Source organism: Tachysurus vachellii, chromosome 3 (genome assembly GCF_030014155.1).
Source record: "Tachysurus vachellii isolate PV-2020 chromosome 3, HZAU_Pvac_v1, whole genome shotgun sequence".
Taxonomy (NCBI): Eukaryota; Metazoa; Chordata; class Actinopteri; order Siluriformes; family Bagridae; genus Tachysurus; species Tachysurus vachellii.
This window is the reverse complement of record NC_083462.1, coordinates 21934261-21955290: the sequence shown is the minus strand read 5'-3', so window position 1 is coordinate 21955290 and position 21030 is coordinate 21934261. Positions and strand designations below refer to the sequence as shown.

The window sequence follows — 21030 nt, the reverse complement described above, 5'->3', positions numbered from 1 at the left end:
CTAAGCAGAGATATATCAAGAGGTCATAATGTCTGATGGCAAGCTGCGATGTCATATAGATTTGGCTTGATCAAGTCTACCACCTAGTGGAGGATCGGGATTAGCAGCCTATGGGCAAGCATTTGCTTTTGTAGGGTTCATAATGTCTGAATTAAAGACAAATGCTGAGTTGTGACTCATTTCCTCATTGCCACTGGGGAGGAACAGAAGGTGTGCTCTTTCTAAAGTTTCCTTCTGCCTCCATGAGCTGTCAGAAATGAAGCCAGTCCTGAAGCCTTGAATTGTCTGAGTGCAGTTTGCTCCAAACCTGTTCAATGATGAGCTGTTAATAACACTCAATTTCTGAATTTTGAATATGGCTTGAATGGCTCCAGCATTGCCAGGAGTCAGTTGATGACAAGTCTTGTCCCATAGCTTCCAAACATTTGGCCTGTTTAAATCAGATCCAAGGTCTGTCACAAGACAGTGTTTGGCAGCTGGAGGATGGATAAGACTAGTTTTTGGGGTTTTTTTCCCTGCAGTGGATCTTAGATACTGTGCTTTGTGTACAGTAACTTTAGACTTGATTGCTGTGAATTTGTATAGCAAGTTCACTTCAGAAATTAGTCAGAGGAGAAGTGTTTGATTTGAGTGCAAGGCTTACGCTATAAGCTGCATGTTTTCCACAGGACTTCATGTTTACGTTCCCATGACTTCGAACTCACTACAGAGGTTAGTTCAGTGTCGTGTTTACGCAAGCTGCTGTGTTTTGATGCAAATGCGTTTCTAGGGTGATTTATTAAAAGATCAAATCCACAGCTCACTTAATAGGAATGTGGCATCTGGGGATCAATAGATTTTAGTTGTTTATACAAGGCTCTACGCCATCTAGTGACGGAGCAAATCTATTACTTTCAGGCCAGCAATTTTCAGATGTTAATCATCAGCATTTGAAGACAATGACAACACCTCCCACAACTGCTCCAGACAATTTGAATTAAATACAGCAGTGAATTAAAGGCTGCTTTTTCTGAATCATTTCTTCCTGTTGTAGTATTCCAGTACCCTCTGACCTGTGTTACATAAGGGAGAGAACTATTATAGGGAGAATCATCGACAAGGAGGTGTGACGGGGCACAAATCAAAGTGGAGTTACTGTTACCAGCACAAAGTTTCATCATTTCTTATTTCAGTGTTTTATTCCCCTTTTAAACAACATGAACTCGACAATAATTGCAATTTTGGATTTTAACTTAAGAGCATAATGTCTGACAGTTTAACTCTTTATACCAGTGGTATACTTTGAATTTACTTTGGGATCAATCAATCAATCAATCAATCAATCAATCAAGAAAGCAAGCAAGCTAGAAAGAAAGAAAGAAAGAAAGAAAGAAAGAAAGAAAGAAAGAAAGAAAGAAAGAAAGAAAGAAGCCTTTATTTGGTCACATATACTTTATGAACAATGAAATTCTCTCTTCACATATCCCAATTTTGGAGTTTAGGGTCAGAGCGCAGAGTCAGCAATGATACAGCACCCCTGAAGCAGAGAGGGTTAATTTAAATGTAATGATTTCTATGCTAAATTTCTATAGTTCTGGAAAACTGCTTTAATATCTATTGTTTAAAGCTCTATGCAAAAAAAAAGATCGATTGAAGGACAACATATGTGAACGAGCTGTTAGTACAGAAACTATCATTTATTAAATATAAACAAATAATCTGAACGTGGTATGAAGTGAGACGATCGATGTTGGTGCGAAAATATCGGAAATGTTAGAGGTTAGTTTTACTGACAGACCAGAAATTCAGCATCATAATCCAGATGTCCATATATATATATATATATATATATATATATATATATATGCCTTTGACACAAATGTGTCCGTTTTTGTCATTTTATCAGAACATAAGCAAATTCAGAACTGATGTAATTGAACATTATGCATGAGTTGTTTTCAACATTAAGGTCTGAGACTATTAAATTATGAACTACAGCAGTTATTATGAGGCCCAGAAGATTTGACTACATCCCTCTCATCTTGTCCATCTTTGGATAATTTCAAAACGCAGCTTTACAGATAGAGTGAGGTCCAAAAGTCCAAAATACTGGAAAAATTTTACATTCTCTTCTAAGTTAAGCCATCAATTTTCTTTATAAATGATATTACTGATACAACTTGAGTGAAAAGTTCAAATGAAAAGTTCATTCATTTTAGATCAAATCCACCAGAGTCTTGACCATTTGACCTTTTGTACAAGATATTAACATAATCAATAGGATTCATTTGCTTACATTTAAATAGACATAAGTTGTAGTGCAGAATCTTGAATATTAAATATTCAAGATATTGAACATTTGCTTTCTTTGCTAGAAACATTTTTAAATTCTAAATACTTTATTTCCTATTTGAAACTGAAAGAAAAATAGATTTTCTGTGTGGTCTCTGACTTTTGGACCTTGCTGTATCCGGATTTGAATTTCTCCCTACTGAGCTATTCATCACTCATGTCCAGAGCTTCCATCACCCTCGGCCTTCTACACAGCCCTTTTCCACTTGCTGGAAAATAAACCGTTATTGTTTATATCTGGAAGAAAGCAGAGTTTGTTCTTACAGTGCTGAGATTTACGTAGTCCAATAAAGTGAGCTTTATTGCATAAAATAGATAAGAAAATACATCAAATAGATTGACTCATATATTTATTTATTCATTTCTTAGCTTGTATACAATTTTTATGTGAATAATTTTTGTGCCATGCAAACTTTACTTATGTAAAAGTTAAATTTTCCTGTGTGGAAATTGCTATGCTTTTTTATTGATCTATGCTCACTTCTATTGATTGCGTATCAGTAGGATTCAGGTTTGTGTCTTACTTTGTCATCTGGGCCTGATCCCACAAGGAACCGGAGGCAGACAGGGGAAGTTCGTTTAAGACAGAACTGCTGGATGATCCTCAATGTTAAAACACTGCAGCCTTTAACTCCTACACAGTAGTGTCTATGTTACAAGCATCAGCTCTGTTCCACTCAAATGGTTCCATGTATTGACATTTCATGTGGTCCCAAAGCCCTGTGGTAATAAGCACACTATTGCAACCACATTGATGACTTAACGGAACGAAGCGACGTACTGTGGGTTTTGCTAAAATCTTGGATTTATTCATTGTATTGTTTTTTCCCCCCAAAACCACAAAATATGATGTTAATGAAATAGTATAGCAGGGTCTATGTGTTAGCTAATTTTAGTGCATTTGTTCCAGAAGTTATCCTTGCAAAAGAAAAAAAAGTCTGTGTTTAATAAAGCTGACAGAAAACTGATGTCTCCTTGCTAATGACTCACGGGACATCTTGTGTGAATTACAACACCAAGGCATTGCATGACTTTGAGAACATGTGGATTTAACCAGGAACACAGGTATGAGTCTTGAGAGCTGTTGAAAACCCTCCTAAGCCTTAAATAGCATGCCGTAAAGTTGAAGTGATTACTGAGTTTGCTTATGGACATGAGTGTTTATATGAAAGCACATACTCGAAACCCGGGAACATGTTTTCTTTTAGGCCAAGCTTACGCCATCATCCACGAGAGGCTAGTGATCCTTTAGCTAATGGCCTCTTTGCCTCTTTTGAAGCACAGCGTTACAAGTAAAGCCATAAAGTCTCGAAGGTTTTGAGCGACACATCAGTTTGAAGCACAATATGTGCAGATTTATGAAGGAAATTAAAATCTCTTTGAATTTTGACTTCTCCTTTCATTCTAGACTGTTCTCTTTCTCAGTCGCTGGCTATAAACATGTCTCAGCTAGGCCTGGACATTAAAGTGATTCATTTCTAGTCAGGAAGTCCCCATGTGGAGCAAATCTCTCGCTATTTGTGTTCACAGTATCTTTAGTGCACTTCAAAAGAGCACTTGTGTTGAAGAATCATACTTTATATAGACAAAACATACGTTTACTGCTTAGGCCACCAGGCAAGTAAATGCCTTACTCAGTGACAAAGCTAGTGGTGAGCTAGTAAGCCAGTTTTGTGCAAGTTAAGTTTGCCATGCATTTTTGTTTATGTTGTGTCTCCTGATTCAGTTCCCACCTCTGCACACCTGTTCCTCATGTTCCTTTGATTATTTCCCCTATTTATACCTGTTGTCTCATGCACATTTACAATTATGCCTTTTTTCAGATTCCCTCATCCAGTGTGACGTACAAAAGTACTTTGAAGTCTCCATCGACGAATACATTAACAGTGTTTCACTAGGTTACAGAATTAGGATACCATCAACCTAAATCTCTTTTCAGGGTTTTTTTAATATGCATAAAACAAACAGGGAAAAAGTGCTAGTTCAAGTGTTTCAGGTAGAGGTAGGTCGTCACCCGTCGATAGAAATAGCCAGTGACTCAGCTGTTCGGACATCTAGAGGAAGTTCATTCCACCACCTCAGTACCTGAACAGTCTTGCTGTATACCTAGCTCTTACCCTGAGAGATGGTGGGACCAGATGGTGGGACCATTAAAATGGATGTTAATAAAAATCCCCTGTATTTGCTATCCTTGCACATGGGTCTGATTTCGCTCTGTGGATGCACACATTTCTGACAGCAGGTGCTGGGATTCAGATGCCATAGTTACTGCAATGAGATGCATCACAGGACTGCTAAGCACAACACATTTAAATACATAGCACATAAAAACATTTTAATCAGAGGTGTTCTTTTCTTTTTGGAATATGTTTGTTAACCATTTTGTTTTCTTTATTATGATGTGAATTATTCTATGTAATTACAGTTTGTTGCAAATTACAGTTCATATCACAAATTACTAATTTCTGATTGGCTGTCAAAAATTTAACAGACTATCAGTGCTCCTCATACTTATATATTTTACATAAGACTAAAGCAGTCTAGGCTAGGTGAGGTGAATTCTCTCTATTGCTCCATTACCACCAAACTATTTATGTAGCAACTAAACCAACGATTTTATTTATACAGAAAAACGGGCAAGTATGTTGAATTGACTCAAGAATCTCAAAAGTGCCCCAAGGAAGGAAAAGTGGTGAACCAGTGACAGGGTCATGACTCGCTGATGCTTGTAGGAAGTAAAGGTATGATCCCACAGAAGAGCAACTGTAACACAAATTGCTGAAAATGTGTCCATGTTGAACCCTGTCCTCCATCAAGAGATCCTATAATGTATTAATATTTACAGCATTTTGACAGATGCCCTTTTCCAGAGTGACTTACATTTTATCTCATTTACACAACTGAGGGTTAAGTGCCTTGCTCAGGAGCCCAGCAGTGGCAGCTTGGTGGACCTGGGATTCAAACTCACAACCTTCTGATCAGTTGTCCAGCACCTTAATCACAGAGCTACCACATCCCCATCAATAGGCACATAAGCATCAGACCCCAGCATGAAACTAATACCGTGTCTGGCAGCACAAAGAGGACTGGTGCAATATTAGGCATGTGGTTTTAATGTTATTGCTGATCAGCATACATACACCCAGCTTCTGGGGTTGTTTTTTTACTCATTCTAAGTAGGTTTCTAGCATCATTAATTAAATTACATGACTGTACTTCAAAGTCCTGACTACACAGCATAAACTTTTTATTCTATTAGAAAAGAATATCTCAGCCGATCTTATCTAGAAACAGAGTGAGAAGGTGATGAGCAGCAGCAAAGCCAGACTCTGAACCAAACCCTGGTGAAGGTGTGAGGAAATACTGCCGTCAAACACAGTGATCCCCAAATCTTCACACTGAGAGCAGTCCTCCCCACAGAAAAAGCAATACGACGTGTCTCTTCTGGTCTCAGATGTGTACGTCGTCATCCCCCTCCTCCCTGTCAAGTGAAAGGAAATGTGAGGATGCAAAGAGCTGCTCCAGACACTCAAAACTAAAGTAAGCATTCTAGTGTGAGTGCTTTTCTAAATGATAAGACATCTGAAGCTTACTTGGCTCATAGTAGTCATAAATAGTGACCACTGCATCATGAACACTGGTCACTTTAAACTCCAGAGTAGTTGGGATTTCAACACAGGCTTCAATTTTGGTTACCTGAGAAGAAAAGCAGATGAAGAAGCTGGAATATACTGTAAACTTCCCAGAAGATGTGAGTTTATTATAACTGTAATTCTGGAATGGGAGGTTCAGCACATATGAATGTTCATATGGTCAGGTTTTCCAGAAACTATTAGGCATATAGTGGTTAATGCATTGTTCTTATATGTTATTGTTTCTATGGTAACAACTCATTTACTGAGAAGTGTATGGTAGATAGCGATATAGTAGGTCCATGATGTATGGATACCATTTAAGCCTAATAATGAAATGGATTTTAAAATGTCTTGTTATTTATCAAAGATGAAACCTCTAATTGATGATTTGGTGATCTTTTCTGTAAGGAATCATTTATTAAACTTTATTGAAGGACTCTGCAGTGCCAGAACTCTACCAGAAGGCATTCTTCATGATAGAGAGGTTGGATCGTTAGGTGTGTGTGTGTGTGTGTGTGTGTGTGTGTGTGTGTGTGTGTGTGTGTGTGTGTGTGTGTTATTTTTGTCTTATTAATTTGAAAATAATATTAAATAGAAACATTTTTATACTTATTTATGGACGAGCCATAATGATGACTGTTAAAATATATTTTAAAATTGCACATCAATTATTAATAAATGAGGAACAATGTAATTATGGAAAGGTTTTAGTTGTGTAAGGAAAAAAAAACATCAGGACATGCGGTTATAAGAAAATAATCAACTTTAGTGTGAGTATTCTTTTACACATCATGCTTTACTGCTTACATACTGTATATAACAGTTTAGGTAAATAAACTGAAAGTTGAGACCCCATAAACAACTGAACTAAAAACTAACCAAAAATCTAAGAAAAATGAACCTCAGTCATTTCCTTAGATGTAAAATTAAAACAAAATGGCATCAGAAGCTCACCGAGTCTAAGTAGAGGATGACATTTCCTGGAGACGTCTCCACTCTTCTAACCAGCTCGTTCACTGGGATGCCACTTTGAGCCAAACTAAATCCAGTGAGTAGGCCAACGTCCAGAATTGCCATTCCAGTCTGATTCAGCTCCTGGTTCTCACACAGCCTGAAAATGATGACAAGAAGGTCTTTGAAGAGCACTTAAACAGCTTAAAATGCAATGTGGGTTTTTTGTCTTTACAGTCTTACAACTAAAAGAATCCAGCTGGAACTCACACAAGCCAAAAGCAATTTTCTATTGATTTGACCGAAGCTGGTTTCTTGGGGTCGCAAATGGAATTATTGGGCTTGTTGCTAGAAGGAAGAGCGTTTTAAAATGTATCAACATTAAAAATGCCAAAAGACGGAAAAGCTCCTTAGACAAATTTTGGCTAGATTAAACAACAACTACGCTGAAACTCTATAACAGTGTTTTCCCAAACTACCCAAACATCATTTGTAAATGGAGTTACTTCATTTACACATGATAAATTTGCAAGTAAATATCTTCCTCTCTTGAGAAAATCTTTTTTGTTTTTTATTTCTTTTACAGATGATTACTAGAAATATCCCTCAAGTTGGATTTTATGTGCTAATACTGGAAGTGACAAGGTACTGAGCAATTTTTTTTTTCATTATCCTGACACATTCACCTGTCTAGCTACATCTGCTATTCTAACTAGAATTGTGTATCAAATTGCAAAGGTTTATACTATTCTATAATATTTCTATTTAATGGTTGATTTAAAATAATAATAATAATAATAATAATAATAATAATAATAATAATAATAATAATAATAATAAATAAATACATAAATAAATAAATAAATAAATAAATAAATAAATAAATAAATAAATAAATAAATAGCCTGAAATTTTTTAAAATGTATTGTCAGAGTTTTACATTTGAGACACAGCTCATGACAACAATTTAGCTGATGGTGGAAAGTATTTATAGAGCTCGTTATTGTGTTTGGGATCATTACCTGAAACCTGAAATGTTGCTATTGTGAACTGAAATGCTGTAAATTGAAGATATTGAGTAAACTCTCAGTGTCCTGATGTTACGAAACACATGTCTAGTGTTTTTTATTCAGGTTTTGTTCCCCATCTTATGTCTGATATCCTGTTTGATGATCACATGACCTGGGAGTTTTCCCATATTTACACTATGAAACGAAGTGATAGAATCTTCACTAAGTTGCTTAGTAACAGAACGCAAGTCAGAAATTGAACAGTTCCAACAACTGGACAAAAAATTTAAACATTACCTGAAGTCGGATATCAATGAATGCCTGAAAATTAACCTACAAACTTAACAGACCCCTGTGCGTCTGTAGAACCTTTCACGTTTTTGAAAGCCATTACTCAGGTATGTGTTGCGGTCTCTTACCGGAAACATATATGAATGTTGACGCTGTACATGTCGATGTCCATAACGTGTACATACAAGTCTAAGGCCTCGCATGTGTGAGCGCGACGTCTGCGTGACAGCCCTTGAGTCTCTACATTGTAGAATGTCGTAAGCTGTAGATTCAGTGATGGAAAGAACAAACAATTCAACCATGAATAAGTACACTGAAATCCAGAAATATCTAAACATCATCGTGCAGCAAGCCGAGTGAAATAAATCATTTCTTCCTTCTCCACTGGAATTCTAGCTTACTGGTCAATGCTTCCATGTGTTTGGACTTTTTTCCCTGAAAAGTGACTCAATATGCTACTATTATGTCATTTAAGAGACTTAACTGGTGTTCTGGGTATCTACAATAGCTCATGGGTGTGAGTAAGATCGACGTTGTTGCACATCGACAACAATGAAACATTGTTCCAGTTTTTTTTTCCAGTCACAGTTCAAGTGAACACCATCTTACAGCGAATCACTCGCTGTAATGTTCAGATGTAACACCTTGTAAACTGGACTCTCCCAGGCTTTCTCACGGTCTCCTGAGTGGATCTCCAACAGCCTGAGAATGAAGTCATCCTGCCTTAAAGACACAGCTGACACTCACATTCTCCATACAAGATGCCAATGTAAGCTATTGCATTATGGGAACATGTGTGACTTTGATCTGTTAATGCTGGCAGAAACTCGAACTACAAACCAGCATCAAAACCTTTCATAACTATGTGTACATTTATGGCATTTGGCAGATGGCTTTATCCGTCTAAAATTCTTTTGTGAGGTAATTTCAATTAAGACGTATGGAAAACAGTCACTTGGACACCTCGGATACACTTTAGATTTGGGGTTTGCAAACTTAGTGCTACTACATTTTGGCTTTATTCACTCACTCACTTTCTACCGCTTATCCGAACTACCTCGGGTCACGGGGAGCCTGTGCCTATCTCAGGCGTCACCCTGGACGGAGTGCCAACCCATCGCAGGGCACACACACTCTCATTCACTCACGCACTACAGACAATTTTCCAGAGATGCCAGTCAACCTACCATGCATGTCTTTGGACCAGGGGAGGAAACCGGAGTACCCGGAGGAAACCCCCGAGGCACGGGGAGAACATGCAAACTCCACACACACACAAGGCGGAGGCGGGAATCGAACCCCCAACCCTGGAGGTGTGAGGCGAACGTGCTAACCACTAAGCCACCGTGCCCCCTTGGCTTTATTCACTAAAATGTAATTGATATGATGTAATCATGTAAAATTTCTAAACAAATTCGATCAATTAGGAAAAGTATGAAAGGGTGTAACTGAATAATAAAGTATTTCATTTTTAAAAAATAAAGGAGACGCTGAACCTGGAACAGCACAAATCCTCTTCCCACAGCTGACACGTTGAGCTGAAGATGCTGTTCAGCTTCAATCTGTTGAAATAAAATCACAAAAAGTCACCAAACCAACAGAAAGTGGATACAAAGCAGTGGATTTCAGAGTGCTGTGTACAGATGGTAACCTCTTGGCTCTGGTAGAGCAGGTAGTTATTTTGTTCTATCACGAACGTAGCCACTGTAGCTGTCTTTGACGTCACTTTGATGTTGAGGTTGATATCCATTGTGTTGCTCAGTGAGGCAAAAGCTGATAGAGCCTGCAGAGCGATCACTGTGTCCTGAACACAAAGAAGTGCACTTTATTAGGTTTAACCGTCTCCCATGAATGTGCATTTTGGATTTAAAGCTTTGTAAATGAGTATAACTATATACAGGCTATTATACGTGTTATAGACCACTAATAAATGTAAATGCATCTAGATGGTGAGTTCATGATGCTGACTGCTGATATGTATTTTTGAAATATAATGTACAGGCAGATCTCAGATTCTAAATTAGAATGTTGTGGAAAAGTTCATTTATTTCACTCAAATAGTGAAACTTGTGTATTATATAGATTAAGTAAACACAGACTGAAGTAGTCTTTGGTACTTTTAATTTTGATGATTTTGGCTCACATTTAGTTTAGTTTAACAAAAATCCACCAATTCACTATCGCAAAAAATATGAATACTTCATAGGACCAATAAAAAAAAACATTTTTAGTGAATTGTTGGCCTTCCGGAAAGTATGTTTATTTACTGTATATGTACTCAATACTCTGTAGGGACTCTTTGATTTTAATACTGCCTCAATTCGACATGGCATGGAGATGATCAGTCTGTGGCACTGCTGAGGTGGTATGAAAGCCCAGGTTTCTTTGACAGTGGCCTTCAGCTCATCTGAATTTTTTAGTCTCTTGTTTCTCATTTTCCTCTTGACAGTAACCCTTAGATTTTCTATAGGGTTCAGGTCTGGTGAGTTTGTTGGCCAGTCAAGCACACCAACACCATGGTCATTTTAACAACTTTTGGTGCTTTTGTCAGTGTGGGCAGGTGCCAAATCCTGCTGGAAAATGAAATCAGCATTTTTAAAAAGCTGGTCAGCAGAAGGAAGCATGAAGTCCTCTAAAACTTCTTGGTAAACAGGTGCAGTGACTTTGGTTTTCAAAAAACACAGTGGACCAACACCAGTAGATGACATCGCACCACAAATCATCACAGACTGTGTAAACTTAACACTGGACTTCAAGCAACTTGGGCTATGAGCTTCTTTAACCTTCCTCCAGACTCTAGGACCTTGGTTTCCAAATGAAATACAAAACTTGCTCTGATCTGAAAAGAGAACTTTGGATCACTGGGCAACAGTCCAGTTCGTGTTCTCCTTAGCCCAGGTAAGAACCCCCCCTGATGTTGTCTGTGGTTCAGGAGTGTCTTAACAAGAGGAATACGACAACGTCAGGGGTGTCTTAGCTGCCTTTCGTTTTTTTCCCCCAAGTCACATGAAGCTAGCCAACTGTATCTTTTCGAACGTCCCCTCCTCCTTTGGCATCCATGAGCTGATAGAGACCCATGATTGGCTAGTGTCTGTGTGATTGATAGAGGACAGGGCGTATGCCATCCCTTTCTCCCTGAATAGAAAGTTTATACAGTATATATTATAAACGTTATATAGTGTGTGTACATGCCTGTGTGGAGCCATATCCTCCAAGGTGGTTCCTCTGCTGGCTAAGCCACTTCATGAGACTGAGGGCATATTCCACACTGCCCAGCATGTACAGAGAGAGCAGAGCGTAAGATGCCATCTCGATATCAGCTGAGCGTGGCTGCCATGACTCTGACACGCTGCTTCCTCCACTGCTCCACATGGGCACACCGTCTGAACAAAGAGTGGAAAAAATGGAGTTGAATCCAGATGTTGTGTATTAGTTTTGTAGAATTCGTTAACCATAACACCTGCACTACATCTGCACCTGCCACTTTTATAGTCCAGCCTATTAAAAGCCACAGCGCGACAGCTGGGTAAACAACATGAACCAGCATACATTTTTCATTTCAGTACCAGCACCCAAAAAAAAAAAAGCTGCATGTACTGTATATTGCATCAGCTATTAATTAACCTTTCATACTTTAGAATGCAGTCAATATACAGTGCAGTCTGAAAGTTTGATATATTTTCAACCTGCCAAACTACATGCATTCTATGTAAAGATTCCACTTTTTAACATCACTGAAGAAGTTTGAGTTGACTCTCAATTAAGGGGGTTATTATGAGTTTTACAGTAGTAAAGTAATTGCGGGCTCTCAGGATAGACTCAAATCCACCCTGACCCAAGATAAAACAGTTACTGTGGATCAGTGAATGAATAATTAACAGACTGATCGATTTACACTTAACACTTCACAGGTAAATCATCACAGCTTCTCCAGAGCTTTACATGCACATTATACTTTCCACAAACAATAAAATTTTCAATCAGTACATGGGTTGCCATGTTTAATCAACAAGCAGTGGCTAAAATTTATTGAGCTTTGTTTACTGGCCTTATCAATTTTAGGTCTCAAGAAACCTTTTACAGCACAGTGAAATTCTTTCTTCACACATCCTGACTTTGGAGGTCGGGGTCAGAGCACAGGGTCAGCCATGATACAGCACCACTGGAGCAGAGAGAGAGTTAAGGGCCTTGCTCAAGGGTCCAACAGTGGCAGCTTGGCAGTGCTGGGGCCTGAACCCCTATCCTCCAATCAACAACCCAGAACCTAATCTCTAGAGTGTGATTTTTCTAGAGTGGGTTTTAAATTTAATTGACAATATGGCAGAATATTTGTGTTTTTTGTTGTCGATATCATTTTTTACCCACCATGTATCTGGGCTCTTTTCATCAGCTCAGTGAGAGCAATGGCCGCTGATGGACTTTTAGCCAGAGACAGTGCGTAAGTCACCAGGCACAGGCTGTAGTTACTGGAGATGCCTTGGCGCAGTTTGGAGGTCAGAAAGTTCATGGCAGCAGATACCTCATTGTCATAGGTATGCTACAAAATAAAAACACATGATAAATAATGGATTTTTTTTTAATCTTTTAGATGTCTATTTTGACAGATTTTGATGTATTGTCTTTGAGAGCTGCTCAATGTTTTGCACTGAGCTATGAAAAAAAATATTATCCAACCAGACCCATTATTTAAACCTGTACAATAATATCCTGACTATTTAATTTCGAGTTTTCGTTCCTGAACCTTCCAGCATCCAAGTTGGCTTTATTTGTTGGCATAGTTGCTTTTTGCAGTTATTAAGGTTTGGATTAAGCCAATTTAACTGAAGTTAAACAGTGATATTACTTTATAAAATGAAAAAATATGAGCACAGACTTAACTACTACACCCATAGTGATTTCTCACTTTTTCTAGAAGAGTCCAACCTAACCCATCCTGTGTACTTACCTTGTACTCCGTGTCCTCGAGAAGAGCCATGAGGACATACGCAGTAAGAGACACTGGTCCGTCTAATCCTCCCTGCAGCTCGGTGTGAATAACACGGCCAGGCTCTGCGAAGGAACCGTCGTTCTGCTGCTGATCCAGCAGCCAGCTTGTTGTCCTGAGCAGGATCGCTTTATCGATGAAGATGAACTCTTGAGCCTGGAGGAAACACCTCAGCACAAATGCTGACAACCTGGTATAGGAAAAAATAAGATAAAAGCAAGTATGATCTGATTCAGTTGATAATTACTGTTTGAGAATTATATATTATCATAAAAAAAAGTTGATGAAATCCTCTTACAAACACAGTTGTAACAGTTATTGTTTAAGGAATAACTGTCCCTGTGTCTGTAATTTCAACCCACTCCCTATTCATTACTCAAAGCAAAGTGAAGCAAAATGTTCTGTATCATCCTATACCAGATTATTTAAAGCAAGATTATCTAATCTTATTCCCAAAGGGCCAATGTGGGTGCAGGTTTTCATTCCAATCAAACACCTGATTCCACCTGTTTAATCAGATAAGGCTTTCAAACTCAGGTGTGGCTTCGGCTTGGTTGGAATGAAAACCGTCTCCCACACCGACCTTTTCCATATAAGACTCCCATAGACACCCATGGTGGAAACATTAAACTGTGTTATGCATCGCCATCTTTTCGCATATATTATTATAACCTATAAAGAAAGGGTTTTAAGGGCCTTGCTTCAGGGCCCAGCGATGGTAGTCTGGCAGTGATGTGGCTTCAACCCTGACCTTCCTATCAACAACCCAGTAGCATTGAGCTACAACTGATTAGAAAGTGTTTAAATGTTTTGACTTTATATGAGTTCAAAAGAATGGGATTTTGGTTTAGTTAATAAAATTAATTAATCACGGAAATAAAACACACATCTTTTCTGTTCCTTGGATAGAAAAAAATGATTAGATTCTCACCACGTACTACCAGAAGAGTCACTGTCTCCAAAAGCACTGAAAGAGCCGTCCATCCTCTGATATGATAACTCACGCTCGTAGCCTATTTATAGACAGACAGAAACACTTGATTCTCATTGACTGTCAGAAAACCACAGACACTTGTGTAACACATAAACCAGTGTATATACAGTTATGTGTGCAAGCTAAACCACAACCTAGGATCATATAACCACTGACAGACTGCCAAGCCTTAAGGATCTTTGAGATACACTTTCTAAAAAGCACTTCCTGCATTTCAGTGGTGATTCATAATAATAAGAGGATAAGATTTGAACTAATGTCAATCGAATTCCTAAATTAAATTCTTGACCGTTTGCGTAAGCATCAGGTTGCTGATCCAAAAGGTTTGTATTGCTATAAGAGATATCTCATCATACCCGATCAGCTTAATTTAATAATTATGAAACACATTACTGCATGAGGGACACTGGGTCATCCAATCCTCCTTGTGGATCAGTGTATATAACCTGCCCAGGCTTCACAAATGAACCGTCTCTTTATCTTTGATAGGGCCATCTGTTATATGTGGACTCCAATGAATCTGGAGAAACTGATGTATGTGGTGCAGCATTTTATTTATGTACCCAGGAAATTATTTAAACAATCTATTTTGTTGAATTTATCAACTGCTTACTGACAGAGACTTGAGTGTTTTTTTGCTCACTGATGGAGACTTGAGTGTTTTTTTGCTCACTGATGGAGACTTAAGTGGCAATTACAGTCCTGAAGTTCTCATAGCAACTGTACTGTAGTCCTAAGCCATCATCGCAAAACTGTTTGTATTGATTGCAGTCTAGCGCCATCTTCATGGTATCCAAGTGGTGCAATCTTCAGTAATCTGATGTATCTTTAGGCTGTTTTTGTGGAGCCATCCTTAGCAGGAGTGAGCGATTTCGAACTCCTTTATTTTTAAAAACGATCCTTTATACTGGATAATACTGAACTAGCTAACTATAAACGTATAAAACCAATATTACCTTGTGTCATGTAGCTCAGAGCTTTAGTGCGTATTTCCTCATCTGTGCGGCCCGACCTGCTCAGGTACTGCAGCACATACACATTCGGTGCAAAGTGGATCATGTTCTGCTCACCACAGCCGTACGGCATCTGAATCAGCGACTCCAGACCACTGATAGATGGCCCCAAAATGTCACCTTTTACACACACACACAGATAGAAGATTTTCTGTGGATGATTGTTATACCAGATGACCCCAAAATTCTCTCAATAGAACACCTGTAGAGATTCCTAAAGCTTCCTAGGCTTAAACCTACGTTTTTTTAAGTGCATAGTGAAATATTGCTGTAGCACAAATCTCGACGTCTAAAATACACAAATCAATCTGTTTCAAAAAATACTGTTACAAAGTTTTTGTTTGTGATTTAGAATCAGCACCGCCTAAAACAGGAAAGACGTTCAGAACGTTCTGAGATTTGTGCTGCGTCAGAAGGCCAGACATTTCACAGCATCACATGCCGAGGGCCAGAAACACCCTCACACAGCTGCTAGCCATAAAATAAAATAAATCCTCACTAGACTGATGCAAAGCCAATAAAAACACCCTACAGCCTTTTTCTGCCTCAGATATGTCAGCATTTCCACCGATAACTCATTTTTATTGGAAATATCATGTGAGTTAACAGACATTCCACACTCTGATTACTGCATACCTTTTCAGTTACTGATTAATTCAGTGTATTTACTGAACAATATACTTTAATAGGAATAACTGAGGCTTAAGCTAGGGTTAAAAAGCATGATCGGTGTATGAAATTGTGCCAGTGGTCCCTTCAAGACCTCCGATTAGCTCTAAAGCTGGGTCATATTTGACGTTTGAGCTCAACAACTCTTCAAAATGACATTTTGATATTTTCTACTTCTACAGTCCATCATTTTAAGACAACATTGAAAGAACTGCCTCCACTAAAATGTAGCAATATACGAAGATATATGAATTAGTCACTATTTCATAATTCTGATCATTAACCAAATATCTGAATATAATTTTGTTTGTTCTGTGGTTTTAACTGTATTTTAATAGGAGCAAAAAATAACACTCATCAGAAAAAAAAAACATTCAACTCTACCGGCAGTGAACAGGAGTGAATTAGTGGTTTTGCACAGAAAAAATTATATTGTGATCATTTCCACAACTAAAGTAGCTACGTTTCATTATTTGCTTTCGTTTCAGAAACTCTTGTTTGTTTTTAGCTCTAGCTAGCTGTCCCTTATGTCTTCAGTGGAATTAAGCTAGCTTAAGTATCTAATAATGTTGTCTATCTGAAAACAAAAGACACACAGATCTATAGATACTATTATATTCTTCACCAGTTGACAGACACTTGTGCTCCCAGTATAAAAATAATCAGCCTTCACTGTCTACTACATACAGTAAAAACTTCAGAATTTCCAAAACTGCAGAAGTATTTATGTTTGAAATGCATTAAAATTAGGTTACATTTAAAAGCCAAAATAAAGGAAAATGATATTTTTAAGACTATTAGATTAAAGACTGCAGTGACATTTTACTAGCTGGTATCGCATCACAAATAAGACTGTTTACGTCCCTTTTTTTTATGGCACATTACGATCCAACAACATGATCAAAGCATGACATTCACTTACTGACTAACTGAGGAAATCATACTTATTTTAGATGAATTTAGATAGAGTGACTTTATCGCCATGTTTACTAAACTGCCTCTAGTTACCCAGTACAACATTTACAGGAAGATAAACTAGGTGGTAGAAAATGGAAATGGAAATGAATGCAAATGCAGAGAAGGTTTAAGTTCATTGTGATGACTACAATTACTAATTGGCACTAATTAGATAAAGGATTGGGTGTGTGTGTGTGTGTGTGTGTTTGTGTGTGTGTGTTCTTTATATAGTGTCTGTCGTGTTCGTAGACAGGTGTGCATGATTGAAAAGAGTTCTTTCAGGAAGCGGAGTCCAGGACGGTCATGTTTGTGTGTTCTAGGAAATATTCAGTTCTCTTAAGATGCAGGAGTTGTCCTGACACTAGGCAAGTAAATAAAACCATGGTGACATTGTTTTGGTAAAATATGTTGAAGGTAGACCAAAAAAGCCAATTCTGCAGTAACTGTATTGCCCTGTTTCATCTTGCTTTCAGCTGCAAGTAACAAAAAAATGTCTAAAGAAATAAAAAGCAAAACAATTGAAAACAAAGTACCATTTTATGCATTTTTGCTTCACTTAGCCTTTGGTGTGCACTTGTATTTTACAAGCAAACAAACTGTTATTGATTTTGTCATTGTAATCTGGTCACGGTTGAGTCGTGCGTCAGGGAGAAGAGAGTTTATAGAGCTGACATACCGACCGCAGTGACCTGGGCTCTCAGACTGCCTGGAACAGCCGATGAAGGGAAATGAAACTCCACCTCTCTGGACAGGGACGTCTTCATTGGGTCAAACTCTAGGAAGAGTGTCTGAGTGAACGACTGTTCCCTCCCCTCTGGCTGAAAACATGAATGGGTAAACGTTTCCATTAGGTCTTTACCGAGTTTGTGCTCATCAAGCAGACGGCTTTGGTCTGTATGCATACCAAGAGATTAAGACACACAGTAAATCTTTATGATGACGTTGCGGACCTGTTTCATCTGGTCAGATACAAAGACGCCAAGTTTATTGAAAAGACATGAGAAGCCCAGGGAGAATAATGTGGACAACTGTTCTTCATTCAAAAATTGAATAACTTGTTATTCTTCACAACGGATGAGAGAGATACAGCTGTTAAGGAGAGAGATTTGCTTCAAAGCCTGCATTTATTTAGATTTATTTAGTAAAGTGGAGGTTATTCTGTAAGATACCAGTATGATAATACACAAAGATAATTCTCATACAACTCATCTGCTTAGCGATCCTGGTACGATTTCAATGGTTCATGGAACAGTTAATGCTAGTTGGTTTTTTTTAACTGTGAGTAATTAGTGTCATTTTTACAATTACAAAAAAAAAAGACTCTAGAGAGAAGTCACCTTCACTAAGATAGTCTGAGAGACTATATCCGAGACCAAGAAGCTCATGGCCCTGATGGAGATGAGCATCTGACCGAGCTGAGTGGCTCTGATGGCAAACATCGCCATGGCGGTGTTCTGCCTCCCTACAGACACATGACGCACGCCTGCTAACTGATCAGCAGCCGAGGTCACAAACTCAAACATACTGCTCTCATCCACTGTCAGTAGCACCTGATAAAAAGGAAGAAATATAGAGAACTAGACAGAGAAAAAAAACAGAATAGTTGTGCAAGAGCAATGTTTCATCTACTTCCAGTTTTTAGAAGGCTATGACGTAATACGGTGATCTACTTAAGCTCTGAAATTCTACATTTCCAAGCTCTGGTAGGTCTCCTCAACCTCAACTGCAGTATTTAATTTTATAACATCAATTCTGACTATAGATCATCTGCCAGGTTTATAATCATTTATTCTAATATTCTAATACACTATCATTTCTTTAGTAACAGCTTAGACAGTGACTTATATGAAGGACACTGCATAAACTGACACTTTACACAGTACATCTAAATTGACTCAAAATGTCTAATAGCTGTGGCATGAGAGGAATCAATTAAATAATTAACCACTTTAATTCCAGCTGCTTTGTACCACTTAGTCTCTGATTATTTATATATCATGCAGGTTATTTATTCCATAACCTTGGCACATCTTTATGAACCGAAAAAAAATCGGATGATTTCATCCACATTGATAAATTACCATGCTGCAGTAATTTAGTACATAAGCTGATGAGGAAGACAGAAAAGTTACCTCCAGGTCCATATCCATGTAGTTGAAAAGGCTGACCTCCAGGAGCAAGAGCTCACCTCGGATCAGATAAGCCGGGAGATTCAACGACACGAAGAAGTCTTTGGATACACGCAGCTGTAAAAGAGAATTGACACTAACAACAAAAGACTTTATAACTTTGCATTTGTTTTATAATATGTGCTTCATAATAATGCTTTTCAAAAAATTCTATTAAAGGTGCATATAATGTAAATCTATTGAAATCTTATATAAAACTACTCCATACATCATAATAAGAACAGTTATGAGTGGTTTGTCCTTCAAGGTACAGATGAGGAAATCCAGAGAATATATATTTTATGTAAGTTGCAATAATTGTAAATAACAAGTAACAGAACTCAGACATTTATGACGAACATTAATTGTGTAAGAGTAACTACTAAATTGGCATGAATAAAAAACATATTTATTCTGATATATATATATATATATATATACCAGAATTTGATTCAATAATTTTAAAGCATTAAGCATTCAAGAAGCATTCCTCTTGACAACAAATTAGTTTTTTTCTTGCTGCTAAAACTAAACAGTCCAGAGCAAGATTTAGCATTTGTGTCTAAAATTCAGCATTGTATATCTGCATCATATGAAGGAGAAGCAGTGTGTGCACTTTGTCTTCACTCATACACTGTCTCTACACTGAGTTGCTCCATATTTACAAGTTAATCGCTGCACACACCCACATCTAGTCACTAAAGGTAGCTGTCGCTCATTTCGCCAGGAAGTCACCAGCTCTAACTGAAAATAAATTGTCACTGTGAGAGGCAGTGTACTTGAACAGCAGAACCAAAAGTGGGAAAAGACTAGAGAAGATTTTTCCAATCTTTAGCTGTTCAGTTTGGGTAAGTTTGTGCCCAATTGAAGCCACACATTTCTGTTCTTGACTGTTATGAGTTGAACCCAGTTGAACCAACCCGGTTTTCTGCTGTCGTAGACCATACACCTCAAGGGTCGAAGATTTTTGAGATGCTTTTCTGCTCACCATGGTCATAATTAGTGGTAATTTGAGTTGCTGAAAGCTCAAACCAATCTGGCCATTTAGCTGTTTTTGCTCACAGAACTGCCACTGTCTCAGCGATTTTTGTTTCTGAACCGATCTGGAACTGTGGTGGCTCAAGCCCTTAAGGCTCTGGGATGTTGATCAGAGGATCAGGATTCAAGCCCCAGCATTGCCAAGCTGCCACTGTTGGGCCGTTAAGCAAAGCCCTTAACCCTTTCTGCTCAAGAGGTGCTGTATCATAGCTAACCCTGTGTTCTGACTCCAACCTCCAAAGTTGGGATACGCAAAGAAAGAATTTCACTGTGCTGTAATGTATTTATGACAAAATAAAGGCTTCTACTCATTCTATGTAAACGCAAGAGACTGCTGTAGGTGAAAAACCAAGGAGATCTGCAGTTTCTGCCAGGAACTTTGCTTACACTACATTCAGTGTCACTGAATTTATATTTACAGTTCCATACAAGTCTATAATTACCTCTGCACATTACCTCTGCAGGAGCGCTGAGCCCCAAACCCAGATTCTCTGACATGACGAAGGCTGTGGCCACCCACGAGGTCATGCTGTCTGGTACAGTGAGAGTGAATTCTGCTGTTGTAGAGTCACTGGAACACACAAAATACTGCCATGTAATTTGTGTCTATTTGTAAATGTACTGTCACTTCACCACACAACAGTCCTTAAGAAAAAAATCACATATTATGTAAAAGTCTACAGTACTGTGCAAAAGTCTTAAGCCATGTATTTTTTTAAAATACTAACTGAATGATTGGGAAAATAATAATAATAATAATAATAATAACAACAACAACAACAACAACAACAACAATAATAATAATAATAAAAAACATTTAACTCAAACATTACTTTTCCAGACTAAATAAAAAGTAATAAAAAGATTAATTAATAGATGAATAAAAAAAAATCCCCAGAACTGTTAGATTCTCCAATAAACTCTATTATCTTCAAAGCTTATTTATGTATTTATATTTATGGCATTTGGCCTTACCAGAGCAGCTTACA

At 37.9% G+C, this 21030-nt stretch overlaps 1 protein-coding gene across 1 annotated transcript in view; it reads right to left on the bottom strand.

Moving 5' to 3' along the window:
- Positions 1-4881: 4881 nt before the first annotated feature.
- The window catches only part of cd109 (CD109 molecule), a 30065-nt gene continuing 13916 nt past the window's right edge, over positions 4882-21030 (bottom strand). Inside the window, exons 19-33 of the mRNA XM_060866278.1 lie at positions 20498-20612; positions 18968-19081; positions 18173-18385; positions 17512-17653; positions 15153-15329; positions 14134-14215; positions 13164-13392; positions 12584-12755; positions 11411-11601; positions 9870-10022; positions 9715-9780; positions 8347-8480; positions 6921-7077; positions 5925-6027; positions 4882-5812 (exon numbers count right to left, since the gene is read on the bottom strand). Coding sequence (XP_060722261.1) covers positions 5616-5812; positions 5925-6027; positions 6921-7077; positions 8347-8480; positions 9715-9780; positions 9870-10022; positions 11411-11601; positions 12584-12755; positions 13164-13392; positions 14134-14215; positions 15153-15329; positions 17512-17653; positions 18173-18385; positions 18968-19081; positions 20498-20612 — 2245 coding nt within the window. The 3' untranslated portion in view covers positions 4882-5615. The remainder of the gene's footprint in view (positions 5813-5924; positions 6028-6920; positions 7078-8346; positions 8481-9714; positions 9781-9869; positions 10023-11410; positions 11602-12583; positions 12756-13163; positions 13393-14133; positions 14216-15152; positions 15330-17511; positions 17654-18172; positions 18386-18967; positions 19082-20497; positions 20613-21030) is intronic.